At 39.1% G+C, this 23,330-nt stretch overlaps 1 protein-coding gene across 2 annotated transcripts in view; it reads right to left on the reverse strand.

Moving 5' to 3' along the window:
* MAP3K20 (mitogen-activated protein kinase kinase kinase 20) overlaps window positions 1–22,996 on the reverse strand; it is an 83,137-nt gene extending 60,141 nt beyond the window's left edge. The window contains exons 1-2 of one of the 2 annotated variants that reach the window (XM_062498202.1): window positions 22,820–22,996; window positions 691–778 (exon numbers count right to left, since the gene is read on the reverse strand). In XM_062498202.1, the coding sequence (XP_062354186.1) occupies window positions 691–778; window positions 22,820–22,978 (247 nt within the window). In that variant the 5' untranslated portion in view covers window positions 22,979–22,996. The remainder of the gene's footprint in view (window positions 1–690; window positions 779–22,819) is intronic. The other variant, XM_062498204.1, reaches the window with a different exon arrangement.
* Between the last annotated feature and the right edge of the window lie 334 nt (window positions 22,997–23,330).

Consider the following 23,330-nt stretch of genomic DNA (forward strand, 5'->3'; position numbering starts at 1 on the left):
GAAAACAAACAAACAAACAAACAAAAACAACAAAAAAAGCCCCAACAATACCACAAAAACAACAACAAAACCAAACCAATTAAAACAAACAAACAAACAAAAAAAAAACAAACAAAAAAAACTTCTGCGTAATTCCAGGAATGTAAAAACAAAACCTAGTTTCAACTGTATAAAAAAAGGAGCTGTCTTACAATGTCTTATAAACCCTTGACTCTATTTCAAGCTCTTCCCATTGTGAACCTCACAATGCAGATTCTCCTACTTTCAGTCCAGGCAGAACTCATGGGGCAGCTTTGCTCTGAGCAGACACCCAGCCTACCTTCTTCACTGAACCAGACAGGACTTTGTATCACGAAAACCTCTACTTTTGTGACATGCCAATTAAAATGGAAAAGCAATTCTCCAAACAGCATAAGAGAAAACAGTGAAAGATGCTGTTTAAAGGAGTTCTGTGTTTGTGCACTAAGAACACCCTAGGCCTCACCTGCCTCCATGCTGCCCCCAGCTATGCTCCCAGCCTGGTTCTCACCTTCAGCACTCCCACTTACTTTGAGGCAGGTAGTGCCAAACACTCTTAACGTTTAAAGACCAGAACAATTAGCAAAATACTGTAATTGGCTAACACTGGAGATAACCTTGTAAAACTGTAGCTTTACAGAGTCAAGAAGAAGGTCAGACAAAAATCCTTACCTGTAACTATGCCATAATTTGGAGGTTCAATGACAGCTCCATAGAACTGAATGATGTTTTTGTGACTGAGCACACTGAGTATTTCTGCCTGTTGAAAACAAACAAACAAACAAACAAACAAACAAGTTAGACAATTGAGAATGGGTCATTTACTATGATAGCTTATTTCATGCTCCAGTGGGTATACACACATACAGAATGTAATATATAGATATATAAAAGCACACACACATTTAAGAAAGACTGTTCACAAATGCTTAGCATCTGAAAACCTAATGAGAGAGTTTGGCAGATAAATGCTTTGTATGTTTGGGAGGGGGGTGGGAAAAATAAATTTCAAACTATTCTTTCATGGCCAAGGCACTGATGTAGGAAGTTAAGTCTTTGGAAAAACTGAAAATCTTAGAAAACTTTATTCTAAGAAAGATCTGGGATTTTTGGCAGAGCAGCAGCAGTCCTATCCAGAATTTGTGTTTATGTACAAAGTACCATGAGTTCAGTGAGTCCAGTGCTCCGGGCTGTTACAGCACACCATGCACACACAGCTCCATCCAATGTTTACTGGAAATGTGGAATTTCCAAGCATGTGCTGTGGAGTCTGATTAAATACACAGAGCAAGCATGACTGAGATTGCCAAATACCCAGCAGTGTAGTTGAAACTGCTCCTCAAAGCAGACTACAGATGTTTGGCAGTTCTGGATAAATATACAAAACCTTCCAATTCCACTTCAACAATGTTGCTGGGTTTGAGCAAGAGACTGCAAGACAATGAGACTGTATCTACAGAAATTAAGACATGTATGCCCTGTAGTTTTTGAGAAAGAAGGTCAGGTATCTCCTGGAAGGTGTCTCAACAGTTTCAACTCTGCAGTGCATCAACAGTTTTTCGATACATGTTTTTACACAAATATACCTATTATGCAAATACATATATGTACTATTTTGTATTTTTCTCCACAGTAATGCTTTATTTTAAGACTTCAAGATTATGTTGACTCTCTAGCAGGCAAGAGCATCAAACAAAAACAGGATCACAGCTCCTCAGAACTTATCAAAAGAATGTGACAGATCCCTTCACAGATCCCCTGACTTGCAGTGGGAGTGTTGCTGTTTACCCACAGCTGAGTTTTCACACATGCTCTCAGATAACTGCCAATTAAATTTTTTGTGGACTTGTAGGTGAGTCTGTCTTCTGTATGATTTGCTGAAAACAGCATACATTTTAAAAGTTAATTTTCTGGTATTGTGAAAAAAAAGATTACTCACTCGATGATAATACTGTTTTTCTTGTTGAGCAGGCTAAGCAGCATGAAGAGTTAGCATAACCCAAATTCAGTTCAAAGCTATAGTTAAGATTTAATTGAATATGTGTAAATGTCTGAGCATTAGCTAAAGGTCTTCAAAACTATGCTGAAGTTACTCAAAAAAGTCTTTAAGCGACAACAATAGCAAAAAATTGAGTCATCTAATGCCTTTATCTGTAATCATGCAATTAAGCACATGTATCATGGTACCACCTATAGAACATAGGCCCAACAAATACTGGTTTGCTATAGCTCTACATTTATTAGAATAGCAGTAGCTGATGTACTATGGGCTTCTGCATAAAAACTGCTATAGCCTGTTTTCAGTGCATCTACAAGGCTACAAAATAATTTAACTGGCATCTATCTAAGAAAATGTGGAAAGATTCAGCTGCAGGTAAACAGCAAGACTCCTAGAGCCAGTGAGTCGATCTGCCAGCAGAAGGAGCTCTGCCATTCACCTGCAGCCCCACCATCCTCCCAAAACAAGGACTCTTGCAGCAGCAGAACCAGGAGCTGTATCTGCAACCTCCTTCCCTAGGCTGGAGGATGCAGGTGACCACTGAGTCATTCAAATCTCCACCTCAGAAACTTTTGTATTATGTTTGTATATTCCTTAGGAAATATTCAATTCTCTAAATTCCTACAAGCATTGCTGCCAGACTACCAGGAGACCTCACTCTCCTTGACTGCCTATCTGAATATTCTGATATGAGACAGGAATAACACAGTTTGAAAAACTATCTAAACCACTTTTTCATTAACGCCTTGGTCAGAGGAATAGGATAAAACCATCTTCTTTTAAAGTACTTAAAACACACCATGTCTTCAAAGCAATGAGCATGCCATCTGCTGTGGTGTTTACAACACAAGTACTTCAATAGGTCATTAGAATTAAATTGATGGGTCTCATATTTAATTTTCCCATAGCATAATATATTTAGATCCTGTCTATAAAAGAAGTACTAGATGAATCTTTTCAGAGAACAATCAAAAATGTGCCATGATTAACAAATCCAAGTTCCATAGCTCCCTATCCCACCACAACTATGTGCAGAACCCAGTGACTGTTCTCCATCTCACACAAGATGCTGCTGGATCCAGTGAAAGCCCATCAGAGTTAGTGGACAACAGGAGGGGCTGCACTGCAGCAAACCTCAGCCCAACCAATCACCCAGTGCTACCACAACAGGGACTGCAATCAAAATAGGAGTATTGGGCCAAGAAGATGAATACTTCACTGCCACAGGCACACTGACACACAGTGCTTTTATCACTTGGAAATGCAAAAAATAAAAAACAATTTTAAGATTATCTTATTTACATTATATACACTAAGATCACATTACAGAAGTATGAAAAAAAATACTGTGTGGACCACAGATAATGCCATCACTTCACACTGATATTCATACTGTGATCTGGGATTTAACAGATACCAAAGCAAGCTTCCATCTAAGAAATCTAGAGAAGCGCCTTCTAATTGCCTACAGATATGACAAGGAACAATTGTGGGGTTAAAAAGATTTCCAACTTTTCCTAAGGACCATTATATTGCAAAGAAATCCTCTCTAAACATTTTTAATCACTCTGCTGTTGTTAGCAGTAGCAATTCTAGACTATTCCTTTCATGCTTTTTTCTTTTCTGTTGCCGTGGATCAGCTCTGAACTCTATTAGCCAGTTTAAAGACACTTATTCCTTACAGTGAGAACCAGATGCAAGCCAGTCTGTATCTTTGAAGCTTTTGTATTATCTTTGACAAGAAGGTGCCATATTTCAATGAAAATTACTTTCAGATAGGAAATTACAAAGTGGTGGTATAAGACCGGTATTTCAAAGGTCTCTTAGACACTAACAAGAATATTTAGCATCACCTTTAAGCATCAAAACTGTACTTTAATCCAAAATGCCTAAATGCTTGGAAGAAAATCCTGTCATGCATCTGTCTGTCTATAGGCAGCCCTTGCTGGCTTGGCCATGACACTCTTCCCTGAGTAAAGCTGCTATCTATCTTATGCAAGCCAAATGAGCACCAATTTGCTTCCTAAATAGTGATGACAAGTAACAAGTATTCAACTACTCCATTACATTAGTTTTTGGTGTGAAAGACAGATTTTTTTTTTAAGGTTTAATTGAAGCAGAACTAGTGGACTTCAGTTGAAGGAAAGACATCCAAATACCTAAATACAAACTCCCAGACACACAAGGTAACTGCAAGAGAATTGAGTATTATGCTTAGTGCCATGTCAGTTACAGCCTGTTACTGACCATCAAACTACGCTAAAATTGTCCATATTGCATTTACATCACAGGTATGGATGAAATTCCTCTCTTGATTCCTGCTGAAGGGATTACAGACTGCACACCATTTCTTGAAGGCAAAGGGATTCGTATTTCTAAACAAACCTAATCCACTGCTTACATAATTCAAATACCACAAAATCCAAGGTCAGAACAAATTACATTGAAAACTTTTTCATTTAATTCTCACTTACTGACTTACTGTAAATCAAACCCAATTCATAAAACAGTTACAGTATAAGAGTTTGGAATTCAGGTAATCCCTAAGTGTACAAACAGTGTAATTGTGTCCTGTGAACCGTGGCATGGATCACAGTGTTTAACAGGCAATTTGGTTTTATGCCTCTTTAATCTCTACTTATTGCCATATGTGAAAATGACGGTTACATAAACTAGGACTGACTTCACCCCAGAGCTGCTTGTAGACCCACTAGCACTGCTCTTAATCTTGTAATACAAACAACCATGCATGAAAAACAAGGTCCTCCCCCAGCTCTTGTCTGTGTTCAGCAATTGCTGGACAGAAATCACAAACACAAATTCTAAGCACAGCCATCAGCAGATGAGGGGACAAAACAAGCTGGCTGGACAGCGTGGTCTCATTGTGAGCAGCACAAACCTCAGCTCACCAGGACGACCCAAGCCCTCACTTGTTTTTGCTCTGCCTTGTACCAGTGCAGCAAAAGCAGCAAGTGCAGCTAAGATCTGATGAGGTCTTCAAGGTTGGTGCTGACTGCAGATGCGGGCGATGGCCACCTGATGCTGAGCTGGCATTACTTGGGAATCAGACAAGGCCGTAGCGTCAGATCTTTAATTGCAGCCGCGAAGACAGTAAGGATGTGGATGGAGGCACTTTGCATACAGCTGTGTTGTTGCTTGACAGCTACTCAGAGCAGCTGCAGCTGCTCTTGTTACAGCTCCCTATCCCAAGGCAGTCAAAGTTAGCAAAGACCAAACGATTCAGCATATTTCAGTTACTCTGGTTCTCCTTGGAATTTGTTACACTCACGCTTGTAGTCAAGAGAAGTGATCAAGGGTTTGGGCAGTCTGTTCCAGCAGCACAGCTGGAACTGTAAAAGAACATCTGTTCACAGGGTTTTTCAGCATCAGAAGGCTATTTTTGCATGGGTCCAGACAAACTGAGCCCAAAGCAACCCAACCACCGCCTCTTCCAGGTGCCCTTGGAACAGCTGACTGGAAAGAGCAAAGAATCTTTCCACCCTGGTCTGAGCACACTGGTTTAGGATTAACATAGGAACTAGCTGCAGCTCCTTGTGAGAGCCCTGCATCAGCCAGCAGCCAACCAACTCTTGGTTAACCACACAGCAAGTGGCACCTTCACTCCACGCAAAACTACCGAGTTACACATGGTTAGCTACTTAGTCTGATTAACGCAACTTCCTTAATTGCCTTATAATATTTATTATTACATTGTGCAAGTCTGCCTATTTAATTTTCCAGACAACTGCTTGCCATGTTAATTACAGAGGTATTTTGACACACTTAAGGCAGCTTTGGAAAGATTTTTTTTAAAGTTATGTAGCATTTTAAAGGCTTTGACCTTTGTCATGTTCTTGGGAGAGTTGCAACTTAGCTACTATCAGGGGCTTTTACAGTCTAATACAAGGGCAGCTGGAAGAGACCAGCTGATGTTTTTTAGTGGCAACCACATACACAAAAGATACAGAATGCTAACACATGTAAATCCCACACCTTTATTTCTAGACTCCTGCTCAGAAATATATCCAGTCTATGTCCATTTCCAGTGTCTCATGAATTCTTTCCTGAATTTACTGGTGTCCATGACACCATAAAGGATGACACCTTGTATAATACCAGTTTCTTTAGGTGAACAAGAATTTTGTGCTTTGGGGGCCCTAAACAACAAGCAAAGGATACCGACTGTCCAATTCAGAGAATTTTTGTTAAACCTATTAAGTTGTCTTTAATGCTAACAATGCAAGAAGAAAATCACACGAACATGACAAAGCCAAAGAATCCTCAGTGAGATTTTTTTTACCTGAAATAAGCAGTCACCAAGTGCTTCAATGGGCACGCTCCCAGCATACACCTTACCATCTCTTCCCATAGGCAATCATAGTTTTAAAATGATGGTCGCATGGCACTTAAAGCTGTGTGAGCTTGGCCTTCTTTTCTATTATTCATTTAGATGATAATTTATCCCAAAAAAAAGCTGGTCTCTATAAGCCATTTACATGTTAGAACTGTCAGCATTTATGTCTTACAACACAGCCTCTATATTCAGGCTGTAATAAGAAACAGTATCCTCTTAAACCACACAGAAAAGAGTTAAACTGCATTCTCAGATTGATGTCACCAGCATTTCTGTAAGTAACAGAATTAAATTCTCAGAAATACATCTACAATGATGTACAAAATTTGTACTTTGAAGCATTTTGATTAAGCAAAACTTTCAAAGCATCTAATTTGCATCAAAATTATGTCCTACACTGTTACAAATCCCAGAGACTAAAAGCAGAAATGTACAGGAAACTAATAAATTCTCATTACTATATAATTATTTTACCATTATTTTGAATACACTGGTGGATATCACAAAAAAAAATAAATCTCATTTTTGGAGATACCGTGATAGAAACACACACTTTAAATACCTTGTATTGACTCTAAGGTTATAATCTTGGAGAAAGAAAAAGCCCATTACCAAGACAAATAACTTTCATTAAACTATCATAATGTACCACAGATAAGGAATCTAGACATGAATGTATTGCATTCTGTTCTAGGCTCACCACATCATATGAAATTTACTACAAAATAGTTAATTTGCATCATGCAACACCATAGGATTTGTTAGTAGTAAAATGCACTGGATTTTGACCATTTGAAAAGAAAACTGAGTTTTATACTCTACTATAGTTCCTTATAGCAATCTTTGCACAGAACTTGGTACATTATAGATAATTTGAATGCTAGGGGATTAAAAGTACTAGCTAGCAAATTCAGAACATGCCTGTCAAAACACTGCAAAGGCTTGCTTAGCCCATGAAAAGCAGGCTGGTCCCATTAAAAATCACAGGGGCTTTGTCCTTGTGATGTGGCAACAGACCCTCTGCCTTGTGCAGTAAGAGGGAGTGAGGTCAACCTAACTGGCTCAGTCCTCCCTCCGACTTCCATCAGCTCAGAACAAGGACCACGTGGAGCCCACACAGCACTAACCAAGAAATTGCAGGATCATGGTGTTGGTTTTCCTCATGAGGAGGGTTAAAAACTTGCTGTCTTTGAGAGAGGAGGCTGCTAACAGACTGATGGAACTAAGCAGAGGCACTTTCTGTGGAAAATCTTTACAGAATGGTTAGTAAGCTTGAAAAAATTCTATATTACATTCACGCTGCCATTTACAAAAAAAAATCCAAACAAACAAACAAAAACCTGAAACTAAGATTATGGAAAAATAACTCATTTTTCAGACAGATTTCAAATAGAAATACACCCACAGGACTGTTACATTTTGCAGCATACAGCATGAGATTGTATGAGCATTTAATATGAGGATATCTGATAAAGGCAGATCTTCCAAGAACAAGTTTAGTTTGGATTTCACTGCTGTTATTCATATAAAGTAAAAACCATTCAAAACTTGCATAACTATGTATTTGTACCGGTGTAAGAATTTAGAAATGAGCAACATCCACAATATTTGTAATTTTTAATTCAGTCAGATTTGGAGTACTAAGGTGCCTCCAGCTGCAAAGCAATATCAGCAGTTGAGTAGAAGCAATAGATGAGTGAACTAAACAGCAGGGCTGAAACACCTAAGCTCCCACAGAGCTGTTTATTTTCAGCAATCATCATTTCTCTTTTCAATGTTGGGAAATTTTCCAAGTTACTCGTAATCACTTTTGTTGATTATAGAGAACAGTAACAAAATCGTCAACATTCCTAAAATGCAACAGAGTAACAAAACTTGAAACTTTCTAACTCCTGGCATACTCCTCAGGTGAGAAGATATCATGGCTAATGTGCAACCAGACCCAACAAATGGAAGAATATCCAAGGAAATTATTTGTGAGATTAAAGTCATTGTAGGTTTCATGAGCACCCTGATGGAAAGGCATTTTGGTATAAAAGTGATATGCAAAATGAATCCCCTTTCAAGGAGTGATTTTTCTGAGGTCTGCAAGGCATTTGTAGGGAACCTGGATAAGATAACATAGAACAAGTCAAATCTCATTATACAGTGGATTTTAGCAAAGACTTCAACAGAGACAGCAACAGCTGTACTTATGCATCCTGATCCACTCCTCTAAAGCAGATGTGATCTTTACAATGAAGTATTTTTCCATCTTAATCATGAAAACTGTAATTTAACCACAGGGGGAAAAAAACATCATGTTCTTGAACACTCACTTAAAGCCTGTCTTAGAATAGATAAACCTACTATAGCTAATGACAAGGACAACACTTGATGGGAATCCCTCTTATTGGAATCCTAGTGAATGTTATAATTCCAGAAAATGTTGCTCAACCAGGCAGGCTGAGCTCACCCTTAAGAAAAAAACACTTCACAGGATGTGTCACCTGCTTGTAACAGCAAACCACAAGGTTTTGTTTTCAACATGGGCTGCTAGAGCTCTACATAAGGCTATCCCCAGCTGTCACTCAAAACTGAGCTGCTCCTGCAGAAAAGGTATGAATAGTTCCCTACCTGGAATCCACCTAACTTAAAAAAGCTTTCAAAACAGCTGTGACAAGCAGGCATAAAAAGAAAGGAAAGCAGTTGCCAACCACAGATGTTGGCACTCTGCTGAAGTGGATGAGCCCTCCATGGATTGAGAGGCACAACCTCACAAATCTGAGGTTTTCAAGAAATCATTTTCTGAATGACACGCATCATGGTTTTATGTGAAACTGTCAAAAAAATCCAGCATGAATCTTGGTGAATTCTACCTGCTTTTCAGAAAAATCACTCTTCTTCACAATGAAAACTGTATTTTACTTATAAACTTAGTTCAAATGCTACTTCTATTGTGTAGCAATGGTCAAAAAATAAAACCAGACAAAAGGTATCAAATTTTAAGCTTTTATCTTTATGAAACATGGACCCAGTGTTTCTTTTCTCTTGGGTTTCTTCATGCTGCCTTTATGATAGCTCAATCATTTTTCCATTAGAACTAAAAATATTCAAGTAAAACAATGGCTAAAATTAAAACCTTGGAGGAAAATTAGCACTATTTTAAAAATTCTTTTTGTGTCATAAATCCACATTTATCATTATTACTCTATTATGTATTTCTGACATGTAACTTCAGCTTTTCCCTTACTTCTCTGTGACGAATTTCTTGTACACAGAACTCCCTATCTTATCTAAGCGTCTTTATAGCTCTCGGCTTACATAGATAGGGCAATAACAGTGATTTCATTTATAGTCCTTGTTATATAGGAATAAGAATGGTCAGCCTCAAAACACATTTTTGAAGTTAATAACTTGAATACCAGTATCTGAACTCTGCAGAAAGCGGAAATCCAGAAGAACCCATCTAGAAGAGCGAGAATGATTACAGACTGACCTACAAAGGAAGTTGCTTTGAGTCTTGCAGACCTACAAAGAGCAGAGAACTCACAGGGGTCTTGTACCACTACAGGACTATCAAATTAAGTCAAAAGTCTGTTTTGTCATTGCTCTTCTCCAAAGAAACAACAGTATCTTCAGCCATTTCCTTCCCCAAATTATGTCGGAACAACCAGAGGTACCGTAACTGCTACCTGTGTCTATACTTACTAATATGAGAGGAACATCACACATACCTAATGGGGAATGAATAACATTTATAAGGTCAGTAACAAAATTGAGATCATCTATTCTGTGGTTACAAAACCACTGACCTGCACTGCTTCTTCCATCACTCTGCACTGTGCTTGCCAAGGACCTGCAGTAAATGAAACAGCCAAGAGGAACTAGGAATTGTACACATATGGGAGCACAGGAACTTTCAGGACTTTCATGTGCAGAGTACAATAAAGCCTCTCTTCTGGGCTGTACCTAAAGAGCTGAAGAGAAGGCATCATGATGCAGCTAATGACAATTTCAACCTGAATCTGAGTGCAGGTGAGAGAATTTGCATCTTTTCCTATTTCAGCAGTGCCCGTAGTCTTTGCACAGCTACTGGCTGACTTATGCTCCAAGCATGACACGGATTAGATTAGCAAAGTTCAGTACAATGAACTGAACTCACAAGCTGGATCCAGGGCCCAGGATGTCCGTGATGTTTCGGTGGAAAAAAATACATCCAAATTGCCACGGAAGAATAACAGCATCCCATATACCACAGCTTCTCATTTTCAAGTGCCAGACATACCCAAACCATTGCCTAAGAAATTGACTCCTATCAAGGATCAGACACACAAGCAGATGTAATTTTCCATGCTACCTTCATGTAAGCAAGGCTGGAATTACTTTCTTCTTCAACCAAGCAAAATCATCCTCCAGTAAAGCTTTGCTGCCTGAGACAGAGTTCTCTAGAATACACAGCAAGAACTCTCTTCCACCCTGTCACAGCTATATGGCTATGCAATATTTCTCTTCCCTTTCTACACGTCCTGCTGCTGTGCTGCACACTTGCAACACCACTGGCCACCTGAGGGTGTTTATTTCTAGGAGACAATTCTCTTATTCCAGGTGAAGTCCTTCCTTCTGCCTGGGAAGAGAGGAAATAAAAAACCAAAACAATACTGGCAGGAAATAAAGGACTTAAGAGAAACATTCCTCCTTCTCTTCAAGATGAGTTAGCAGTATCTCATGACTGGCACACAGTGTTACTGCAAAGAGGGTTTGGCCAACTCCATATATGCAGAAGGCTCTCATAACCCTCCTGCCTTTTTTCCTTCTTGAGTCTGAATTGTTGCACTTAGAAGAGTATTTATATCTCTCCTCAAGGCAAATTTTATCAATTATCTCTGTGTTTACCAAATCTGGATATAATTACTGTAGTTAGCTCTGAGGGGAGAATGAGACCATTCTGAGGTCTCTATTGTGCAGAGCAAGTGTGATGGTCTTGCATACTACTGCAAATCTTGCAAATATTATTTTCAAATATTTAAGCCATTAATTAGTCCATACTGTATCCTCAGGGGCAGCACCAGAGATCTTAAGCCTTTAGAAGTGTCCTGCATCTTTTCATGTGTCCTCACTGTTTAGTTTAGACTAACATACCTTTATTATTGTGTATGTACAAAAAGAAACCACAAGGTGTATTAGTCTTTTGAAAATATTGCTTTTTTGTTCAAAGTCTCTACTGAACTCAGAATTTTGATGGATTGAAGTAAATGGTGGTGCTAAAATAATACTAAAAGTTGTAGAATTCAGATTGCAGTTCTTCCAAATGAATATTTTAAGATACACAGTTTCTTTAAAATGTGAGGAAGCAAAATTCTTCATAAAAGCTGCGTACACAGAGGGGTCTTCACAACAATGAACAGCCTAATCAGGGTGAAGAATCCTCAACTGAAAGCTCACAAAGAAATCCCTCTATCCTTTCTCCATTTTTTCAATTCTACTTTTCTCGATAGGGGTGTCTCACCAGAGAACCTGAAGAGTGAAAGATTTAAGTATAGGACTGAAATCCATCAAACCCAGGCTTGTGGTCCAAACCCAAGCAGCTGTCAAACCCAGAGACAGGAATGTATGCTCACTTCTGCCTAATAAAATTTGAATCAAACACTTTGCATCTGATTCTCCATGTGAGCTTTTATGCAAACTTCTAAAGTGCAAGGAATCCTGGGGTGGAAGAGCTATTCTGAGAGCTTTCACATAGTTCATGTAATTAGGGAAACCACTTCCTTTGATTGTAAGTGTTCAAAACAGCTGAATTTCTTCTTTCAAAGGACTCTGTGATTTGGGTCATCTCTTTTACTTGCTCTTTTATGTTTCTCAAGATGAGAGGTGAGACTGTAAAGCACATTATTTAGAAAAAAAAAGATTCCACTTTTTGTTTTAGGGATTGAACTTCGACTATTCAAACGCTTGTCATTTGGAAATCTATCTTTCTTTCCCTCCCTCTGTTTCCCTCCTTTTCTGATAAGCTCTTCAGTGGCTCAAGCGAATATAGCCCAAAACGCCAATTTAAAGCTAGAGGGAAAACTGAAATATGGTACATAAAGGAAAAGGGACTCTCATTTTCCTTTGTGTGGTTGTGGTTGAATATGTAATTATAAAGGAGCTCTAGCTGCAGGATCTCAGTCCCCATGTCACATTTACTTTTTCAATGGTTCTAAACATTGACCAAGCAAAAAGGCAGAAACACAGGTTTTTGAAAGACAAACAAAGCAGCTGCCCTGGTCTTTGAAGTGGGTTTGCAGGTTCTTAGTTTCTCAAAAAGGGAACTCAGGTCACAGTTTCAAGGCAATGTCCATGTCACCAGAGCTAACAGCTGATGTCAATGTTGCTACAGAATCAAGTATCACTCACCCTGAATTTCTTGAGTGTCAGGCACCCTGTTAGTGCTGTTACTTCACATTCATCTCACTAACAGCTGTAACACGCAGCGAACATCCCACTTCTCACAGGATAGCACAGAGTCATACTCGTGAAAAGGCAGGAGATTTCGTACTGCAGGTTTCAAATTTATTAAGTAAAAACAGAATGCCTGTTGATCCTAGGAGGACTGAGCATTACTCCCAGTCAGTGAAAAATTGCAGGACTCCTTCCAGAATCATAGCACTTACAGGGCATCAGTCTCCTATATGAACAGAGTAAACCACTTGGAACACAGTGCCAGAAAGCACATTACTGCCAGCTTCTGCACAGGACAGATGAGACACTGGCTTGGAGAGATGACTTTACAATAAAGACTTTGGTACAAATACATAAACAACCGAGAACCCAAAAGTTATGAGCAGAAAAGCCTCCTCCTTGGTTTAGGAGATTAAAAGTATGCAGCTCACAAAAATGGAAACCCACCAATCACTATTTATAAGCCTTCACATTTGAAAGGTTTGCCTCAAATGCATCTAACATTACTAAAATTAGAGTTGTTAAAAGATTAGACAAGAAGTGATTTCTGCACTTCCCCCCCTCTAATTTCACATAGGCATGCACAACACTTTCTCAGCTGTACAGTTCTTCCAAGAGGAAAAGATAACCTCTTGGAAAATGTCACTCATTCGCTTGAGTTGCTCACAGCAACTAGTTGATTTTAACAAGTTTCCAGAACTACCCACTCATCTCTCCTATTCTGCCTCTGCCAGATAATGATTTGCAGAGTGACTCAGCTTTCACTGAAAGGCTGCCACCCGCCCAGCCTGCGTCCCTGTCTTTTGGTTTTCCCACCTGCCAACAGTAACTTGGTACAAGCAACTGCATCTCATCTTCTGGTGTCTACCAAGAGCTTCCTCACTTCTCCTACAACAGCTCAAGGGATTTTACAAGCTAAGCTTATTTTTGACATGGCTACTGGTAAATCAGGTGCCCAATACACAAAACCCACAGCTATTTGGTCAGTTGTGTATATCACAACACAATTTTTTCCTCTCTTGCCTCCACCATTGAGCCACAAGGAACCTCAATTTTCCGGAGTTTTGGAGTAAAATAAATAAGCAACCAGAGGCAGAAGATAAGTGGGTAGGTGTGTGCCACTGCTCCCCTTCAATGACATCCAAGGACCAGGCTCTATTCTACCAAGGAGGTGCACCCATAGAGGGCCCCTCCTGTACAGTTTCCCTGTGGAGCTTTCTTAAATAGAAATTATGCAGAATGTAGATTCTGTAAACATTAGTCTAACAAACAAACATGTATTTGCAAATAGGATTCTTCCTCAGTAGCTGAACTGCAACAGATGAAACATTTAAGAGGAACAGGGCAGTTTAGAGGCAGTTGGATCAGAAGTGCAGCTCTGTTTGCCCTTGCTGGCCTCATCTCCCTGGTGTGCTAGTACAATTAACTGAGTATAAGAGAGAGAGTTAATGCTGAAGCTGTTGTCTGGGCTCCTCTGCAGCCCCCAGCTAACATAAACATATCTGAATGTTTCCCTGTGACTGCTTATATTGTCCTCTTAAAAAGGAAACTTCTTCTATCAGCACCTTAGTAAGTGGAAATAGGTAAATTTGAAATAACTTTTACAAGTCTTAGTTGTGTCATTACAATTAAAAAGTCTGATTTTGATGCTTGCATTCAAGTTAGGATATATTTTCTTTTTCCTTCAACTCTGTTTTCAGTGAAATCTTATGCCCCAGACCCTTACACAAGTCACATGCAGCCAGTTTAAAATTAAGGACTAGAAAAACAAAAAAACAAACAAAAAAAAGGAAGTAAAGTAGTGCCTCTCTAGTTCTATAGAGCGTTTTATTGCCCTTTTAAAAGCACAAAACACATTGTTCAAAATTCCATTGCCACCATGTGTGTGGCAGGTATTTTGGGGAACCCAGCCAGAGACTGCAGCCCCCATGCTCAGCTTTGAATATTCCTGTGGAAAGTGGTCTCCAGGAGATTAATGGTCCCAGGCTCAGATGACATCAACTCCAGCCCAGGTCTCTGACTTCATCTGAACCATCACACAGGCGTGCAACAACCTAGAAACTGTGTCAGATTTAAACAATACTTCCAGGCACCTCAAGAGCTACTCTGGGCTTATCAGAAACAACTTCTCACTCCCTATGCTGCAGTGAGTGCAATTTATTTAATTAGGATCTCCAGGAATTGCAACACCAACAAATTTCAATGTGGGTCACGGACATTTAAATTGTCAGCTGTCCCTCAAAGCACATAACACTCAAACATGCAATCACTTATCTCTCAAGTTACCACTCACCTGCCACTGTGATTTTCTACTTGTAACCTTGTTTTAAGAAAACTATGTAGTTAAATATATGTCTACACAAGTCTAACTTGAACCAAACTTCAATTGCCTGAGCCTGCAACAGTCTAAAACAACACTTTGAGAAAAAAGAATTTCTGTATCCATGAGATTTCCACAGCAAAACTTCAGGACAGCTTAAACATCCAAAAATACCATTTTGCAGTTAATCACTTCAACAGAAGCTCAGGGTCAGAAAAAGTCGTGGGAGGGGAAACAAAAGAACTGCCATATCATGTCAAGGGTTGCTGGCATAAAAAAATAAATAACACAACCTCTCCTCCAAATTAAAAAAAACAACCGAGTCCATGTAAAAAGAAGACCGAAAAAGAAGAATAGATCTAGAGAAAAATTAAAAATAACATGTAAAAAAGAAAAGAAAAAAAAAAACAACACACAAAAAAAGCCCAAAATAAAGAAACAAACAAAGCAAACCACCCTAGGAAAAATACCCTTAATTGCAACTAAGTAACTAAGTATCTATTGGAAATGTGAGCAATGTAAGCAGCCCACTGTCAAACAAAAACCTGCAATTGACGTAATAGTTAAGACTATATGCAATGGAATTAAACTAATTATGAAAGTAAAGAATATTTAATAATATCTTAACAGTCTGCATGCTGTGGATAGCAAAGAGGATAAGAGAGAGTGTTTTCCAAGAATCTGAGATTTTTTTCCCTATCCTAAACAACATTTAATCACAATTTACTGAAAACAAGCATAAAAACTTGTTCACTTGCAGATGTCGCACCTTCTGAAAAAAAAAAAGAAAACAAACCACTGAAATTGAAGATAACTGAGATAAAAATGATCAGACCTCACAGACATATTCCTAACCCAGGGATCAGGCACACAGTAATTTCCTGTGACTCAACCAAGTTAAGGAAGCTGTACCTATATTCCTAATGAACAGAACATGCAAGGTAATTTCACTTCTCACTTAAAAAGTTTAAAGCAATTCAAAAGACAAGCAAAAGGAAGCAACAGACATATCTGGTGCATCTTAGCTTAATAATTTACCTGTTAATCAAATTTGTTTACATAGCAACTACTCAGGACTGGCCATCAGTCAAGAGGACATGTACACTTGTCCCTTTACAATTTTAGTACAAAATCGAGTGGTTTACACCACTGGCAGTTATTATGTCTCAACTGATTCAAAATAACTTTTGAAGTCACATACTGCCAGTGTGGGCCCTGACAAAACAGCTTCACTGAAGCTGATGTTCATATCAAATTAACCCCACAACTGGCTTGATTTAAAAAAAAAGTGCATATACAAGCTAGTACAAGCAAGAATCTCAGATTAAGTTGGTAAAAAAAATCCAGTAAGCCACACAATTTGTACTACAAATACTCATTATTTATATGAAGCAACTCAAGTTGTTACTCATTTAATGAAAAACTTTGTACAAAAATGTTTAAATACACGAGTAAAAAGATACACTACAATAAAATGCAAAAAAATACAGACAAGTACTTTCCTACGTCTGGATTCCTGTGTTTCCAGGATTGTTTTAGGAGGGAGAGACACAGGAATGAAGTTTATTATAACTGACAAAATGAAACCAAAGCCTGTTCTCGGCAAGAATAATTGTATTCTGGCAGGTTTCATTATACTGGTGTCCCCCAAATATGGGGTTTGGACAATATTTTGGTTGCAAGACCAACATGCCATGACACAACACAGTCTTATCCAAAGCATCCACTAAGAAAATCTCATGCAGTGACCTTTTTAATTCCTGGAAATATGACATTCATTTGCAAAATAAAATCCTCCATAAAATTACCCATTGAATGAAAGCCAAGAATAAGGCAAATAAAGAATCAGTCAGATTCACTGCAGAAGTCTGTCCTATCCAAAATGATTTATTCTGCAAGATACAGATTACACAGCAGCTGGAGCATCTGAAGCAATTTTGACAGCTTTCAGTCTATAAAGGCTTCTAAGTATCCTCTTGATACCTTTTGAGAATACCCTAGTCAGCACCAAGAGGAGTGCTCTAAGCCAATTCCTTTACCAAAATATACAAAAAAAAAAAACCAACAGAAAACCTTGCAATATAACCATTCTGTAAAACAAAAACTAAGACATTTTAAGACACTCCTCTGGTATAATAAACACAGTTTTATGTCCTTTTAGCAGCTAACACCACATAGCAGTAAATCTGAACGGAGGTTGTAGCCATGTAAGGGTCAGTCTCTTCTCGCAGCAATTAGCAAAAGCACAAGAGGACAGACACTTAAACTGCACCAGGCAAGGTTTAGGCTGGATATCAGGAAGAAGTTTTTCAAAGTAAGGGTGACTGAGCATTGTAATGGGCTGGCCAGGGAGGTGGTAGAGTCACCACTCCTGGAGGTATTTCAGGAAAGACCAGATGTGGCAGTCAATGCCACAGTCTAATTGACAAGGTGGTGTTAGGTCATAGGTTGGACTTGATGATTTCAGAGGTCTCATCCAATCTAACTGATTCTGTGATTGTTTTTCTTTGAATGAATATGGGGCTGTATGGGCTCCCATGAGACCATTTACTGTGAACTCTGTAATTTTTCAGTATAGGTGCAGATATCCCTGGAAAGTTCACATATTCCACTCCTACACCCTGCATACCTTCATACAGCACACACTCTAAGCCCTCTCTCACAGTTCATCACTCTCAATACCTGCTGACTCAGACCTGAGAGAGGTAAGGGAGTAGAAACTCCTAGAAAGAGCTAATAAAATATTAATAGAGCATCGAAATTGCCCTTCATTACAGCCAGGACCCAGTGTGGAGAGTCATTCAAGGCTGGCACTGGAGTACCCATATCAGCTACAAACTACAAAGAAAAAGAACATCTACTATTTTTAGTCCTGTCAGGACTAAAGTATCAATTTCAGTTTGTTTTATTTTGCTTTATTTTACTCTGTTGTTTTTCCCTTGTTACTCTTGCAAATCATTGCCAGTCCTTGCTCTCATGACCCACATCAAAATTATCACATGCTCTCTTTTAGCACTACAAACATGAATGAGGTAAGTCCAGTGACATCCATGTGATTATACTTAACTCATCCCCTTCAGAAGGTACAAGCACCATCTATGTCTTCTGGACAGTCCTTTCCAGAAGTGGATCATAAAAATCAAAAAAGTGAACAAGCTGCATATGAAAATTTTTATGAAGCATTAAAATATCCCCTAAAGCTTACAACACATGTATGACATACAAGAAACCCTGACAATATAAAATTAACTTCCATGATAGTCAGACTCCAGGCAATACAGTATCAAAACTAGAGAAAGCATGTATTTATTTTTGAGCCTCATAAAACTCAAATGCATTACAGACGTGACTGAACAAAGCATGCATAGTTAATCCTGCTCAATTTAACAACTTCTAGCCACAAGTTAGTTCTGTTAGTTGACCAGAAATACTTAAGATTACAATTACAGTAAGATTACAATTACATTTTACTGGGTTTTTTTTCACCACTCTCCTGCAGTTTGCACAGACCAGTGCCAGCATTTTGAAGGAGTCCAAGAACAGGTGTACTGCATGAAATCAAGTGATCCTGTACCCAAGTACCCTGGTTGTAGTGGCTGAAGCAATACTGCTGCCCATCAATAGCATGGAGACAGCTCATGGACCATGGTGTACTTTCAAAGACCTGTAGTATCAAAACTAATTTCAAACTCCAGGTGAAATTCCAGCAGTAATAAACCTCCTGGTGAAATACCACACTCCACACACCAGCTGCCAACAAACTACCACCAGAAGCACAGCCCTCAAAAGCAATGACAAGGTGAATAACAGGTGAACTTCAGAGATGGGCAATCAAAGGAGGTGAGTGCTCTTCAGTGAAAACCTAAGGTGGCAAGGCATAAAACAACATTTGTAACACTTCAGTCCAGCAGTTATCTGCTCGAGATAATGGAATCAAAAGAACTGCTAGCAATTTGCAGAATAAGGCCCCTGGCCCCAGCCTCTCCCATTCATTTCAGTGGGAGCCAAATCACAGGTTTATCTAATAATTCATATAAATCCCTCATAAATGTACCAGACAACTTCCAGAGTAGTAGATGTGCAATTTTCTTCAATGAGTGGACACAATTATCACTTAAGGCAAAAGGACAGATCCTGCTACAGGAGGTACTTCTACTCTGCCCTATGCACCATAAATATCATGCTGATAGCCTAATTTTCTGTAAGACAATTCACTAGGAATTCCTGTTTCCTACTTTAAACCCAAAACCACTATAATGGTTGTACTAGATAGTAAAATGGCAACTTAATTTTTGTTTTTGCTGCTATTTAATAATTCAGGCCACATTTCTATGTTGTACTTAATTGGCACAATTCTTACTCAGTTTCACATCTGATATTCTAATCAAGGTCATATAATTTTTTTCCTAGCAAATCTGTTTAGGTGTATTTTTTCACATAAACACACATCTCTTCTCATAAAGTTGCATTTTACTGCCTGTCTATAAAAAGTTAATGCCTTGCAGAGGTATTTCTCACATTTCAGAGTTTCAAAGCAATCTGTCTGAGCAACACTCTTTCAAATACTTTTAAGTTTTTCTAAGCACATATTCTAATATGTTATGCTGGAACAAAAATTGCTCTGAACATGTTAGAACTTGTTAGCCCCTTGGCTAATATAGAACTTCCACGATTTTTGTTGGTTGTGATTGGCTTGTTTAATAAAATGACACACAGATAGAACATATTTGCAGAATGATACCATAGCTCCATTGACTTGGCTTGTTCCCTTGGACTTGTCTAGCACGAAATGCCTCTGAGCAAGTTTTTCACAACTCTCCTATGTTTTCCCTCTAATCAGTTGTTATGGATTGCTGGCAGCAGTTAACAGAAATACAAGACATGCAGTCATGGAGATAAAAGGACACTTCCTTCCAAATAAACTAGAAATAGTAGAATCCCAGATTATGCCCAGCTGGAAGGGACCCACAAAGATCACTAAATCCAGCTCTCAGCCCCACACAGGACCATCCCCAAGAGTGCCTAAGAGCACAGCCCAAATGCACAGAATAAAGTTTTCTGGACTAAATGCATCCAAGTATCCACTAAACACAGATACACAAGAGTTACAGCAAGTTTCGTTTGTATTGATATCAGAAGAGTCATGAACTCCCCATGACTTTCAGTGCAGTTCAGTCACACTCATTATTGTCATCACTACAGATGAAGATGCTACATATGTACACACGTGACAACCACTAGGGTCTGAAGACCTTTCAGCCATCAAGCAGGTCTCTGGTACAGCACAGGCCACTATACTTCAGCAAAATGTTCCTGTGGTGAGCTCAACAACTTGACAAAAACAATTGTCTAAAAAGACATCTAAATGAGAAGACAGATGAAAAGGATCCTCCATCTTCAGTCCTTTCATTTGTAGTCTATGCCAAGTGTTACTCATCCTCACGCCTGATCATTTGTGCTTTTCTTTCCATTCTAATTTTTCTGGCTGCAAATTCCAAGCACTAGCTCTTGCAAACACTTTTTGCACTAAATTAAACTATCCCTTCATTTTCTCCATATGAAAATGCAATTTTTGTATTTAAGCTCTTACTTTTTAATTCTCTAAGGCTGTTGACAGAAAAGTTCTGCCAAAGCTTGTCAGACTTAAATAAGTCATCACCACTTGCCTCTCTGCTGCCTTCCCAGAAAACCTTCTCTTGAAAGTGCCCATACCAAGCTGCTCCCATAAACTGTCTTGTTTAGTTTAAGTTGCAAGTTATAATCAGTCTGAAGAAAAAGAAACAAATTTGTGATGGAAGGCACTTGCTCTCCTTCCGTCAACTCATCCTGATGGATGATATTCATGATCCCCTCTTGACATCCCCACTTTCTCTAACTTTCCATTTGTGTTTTGCAGATTCCCTTGAGCTGCCCTTACAGTTCATTCACACTCTTAAACACAACAGAACCACATACGCCTAACAACAATTTTCCCAGTGCTTCATACCAAGATAAAGCATGCCTGGTTGCTAAAAATTACTTGATCCTGATTTGCATACACAAAACAATTAACCTAATTTGCCTACCAGCACCATGATATGAGCTCTTACTGAGTTGCAATTCTTCATTAATCCCTAAATAAACCCTTAAATTACAATAAACTCTTTCTGGCATATGGCTTCCTTTTCCTACTGTACAACCTGTTTTCCTTGCTACTCCAAGCTGAACTTTGTGTTGCGCCATCTTAAAAATATACTTTTGTTGAATGGTCCAACTGCATCAAGTAATATGCAGGATTTTCCTTTCTCCATTCTTTCCTGTTCCATTAAGTTTTATGCCATCACAAGATTAGCAATATTGTTTTAAAATTTACTTTCAAAAAATGCTTTAAGTACATAACAACATGTCTAGCACAGATACAGGTGCAACCCCTTCAGAAACACACAACTTCTGTAAAGGTATTTCACTGACCCTGACTGAGATCTGACAGCCAGGTCATTTTTTAAGGAGCACATTACTGATACTGCATAGCACAAATTTTACTTTTCATGTATCTTGATATTAACAAACAGTAGAAATAAAGAGAACAGCACAAACTGATATTGGACAGAATGTATAAATCTTCCATTGTTCTAGAAAAATCGTGAGATCCTTTTACACTATTTTAGACAGCAATGTGCTTAATTGTGATCAAATATGCTTACCACATCACTAAGCATGACACAATCATGGCAGCTTGGCTGCTGCAGCAGCAGTGGATGAACTTTGGTGTCTGATTATTTACTAAGTCTATTATGCCTAGCACTGCTCTGCTGTCCTCCAGCTTGTGTCTTCCTACAACAGTCTGAGGATATTGGCTACGAGTTACATACAGTCATGATGGAACAGCAGTCCAGTAACTCTGCTGTCCATCACTACTCTGGGGCTGCTCACTGCTCTATCAGTGGTGCTGACCAGCAGGCAGACTAGAGCACTGTGAGGACCACATATACCATATCTCTGCTGAAACTGTACAAAACCAAGGAGTCAAAAGGATTTTAAGGCAAATTTTAAAATATTTTAAAAATAAAAAAAAGCCTGAGCTGGAAAAAGTGCACTTAGTTAATTCTGCCTTTTCCCCCAGGATTGCCAAGGACCCATCTGCCCTTCTGGGTCACAAGACATCCCAAGGGAAGGTGACTGGGAGAACAGTTAGGGTTAAAACTACCTCACTGCAAGACCAAGCTATGACTGTGTGGCTGTGACTAACTAGGAGCTAGTGGAGCTCTAGATCAAAATCTTCAGCAGGCAGGGAAGAGTCAACTCTAAGCCCGTAGTCAACATACGGATGTGAACCACAGAGCAGACGTCAAGAGGACAAGATGGAATCAGGTAATGACAGGAACACTGCCTCTTCCTATCTAGCAACATGCCAGAGGTATCAAGGAGAAATTAGTAGCTCCACAGCTGCAGCCAGCTCTCCTCCTCCTCAGGGCCAGGCAGAGGAGAATTGCAAAACAGGAAAAGTGGGAGACAACAGTGAAGGGTTAAACACCAGTGCTTTAAATCAGCCCCCTCAGCTTGGACTGCTCGTTAGGTCTTTACTGTAACATCATCGATTATGGAGTTCTGTAATTACAAAAAATTCCCAAGGTGGTTTGCTGGCATTACCTAGAGGATGGAAAACACATAACAGAATTTTTGCTCTTGTTACCACAGCAGACAAAGTGAATGAAAAGTAAACTTTTACCTCTTTTTCTATTTTGAGCAGCTTCTTTACTGCCACCTCCTTGTCCTGAGAAATCCATCGGGCTCGGTAGACACTCCCAAAACTCCCTCCACCGCAGTTCTCAAAAAACTGCAAGTCATCAAATTTAATTTGCACAAATGAAGCACTGGTAGACGACATCTCATAATGACAAAATATACCACAGCAAAACCTGTAAAGAGAAGAGCTTTAATTACTGCACACGCTCCAAGGATTTATGGACTTTCTTACCCGCGCCCAGTCACCCCAAAATCAGAATCATAAGCACACTACAGTAAAATCCACAGGCCACAGGAGGAAAAGAGCCTGAGAACATGCATTCCAACAGGATGTGCAAAAGATCGCATAATTTGCACAAGCTATTAGGAGGAGCTGGGGGACAGAAACAACTACCATTATTCCTCAGAGCAATCCTGACATTCCCCTCGGAACGAACACCTTGGAAGCAGCTCTGCAGAAGGCAGGCACGGAGCTGCCTTCTCCGTGGACAGAC

The sequence above is a fragment of the Cinclus cinclus genome, chromosome 9 (assembly GCF_963662255.1).
Source record: "Cinclus cinclus chromosome 9, bCinCin1.1, whole genome shotgun sequence".
NCBI lineage: Eukaryota > Metazoa > Chordata > Aves > Passeriformes > Cinclidae > Cinclus > Cinclus cinclus.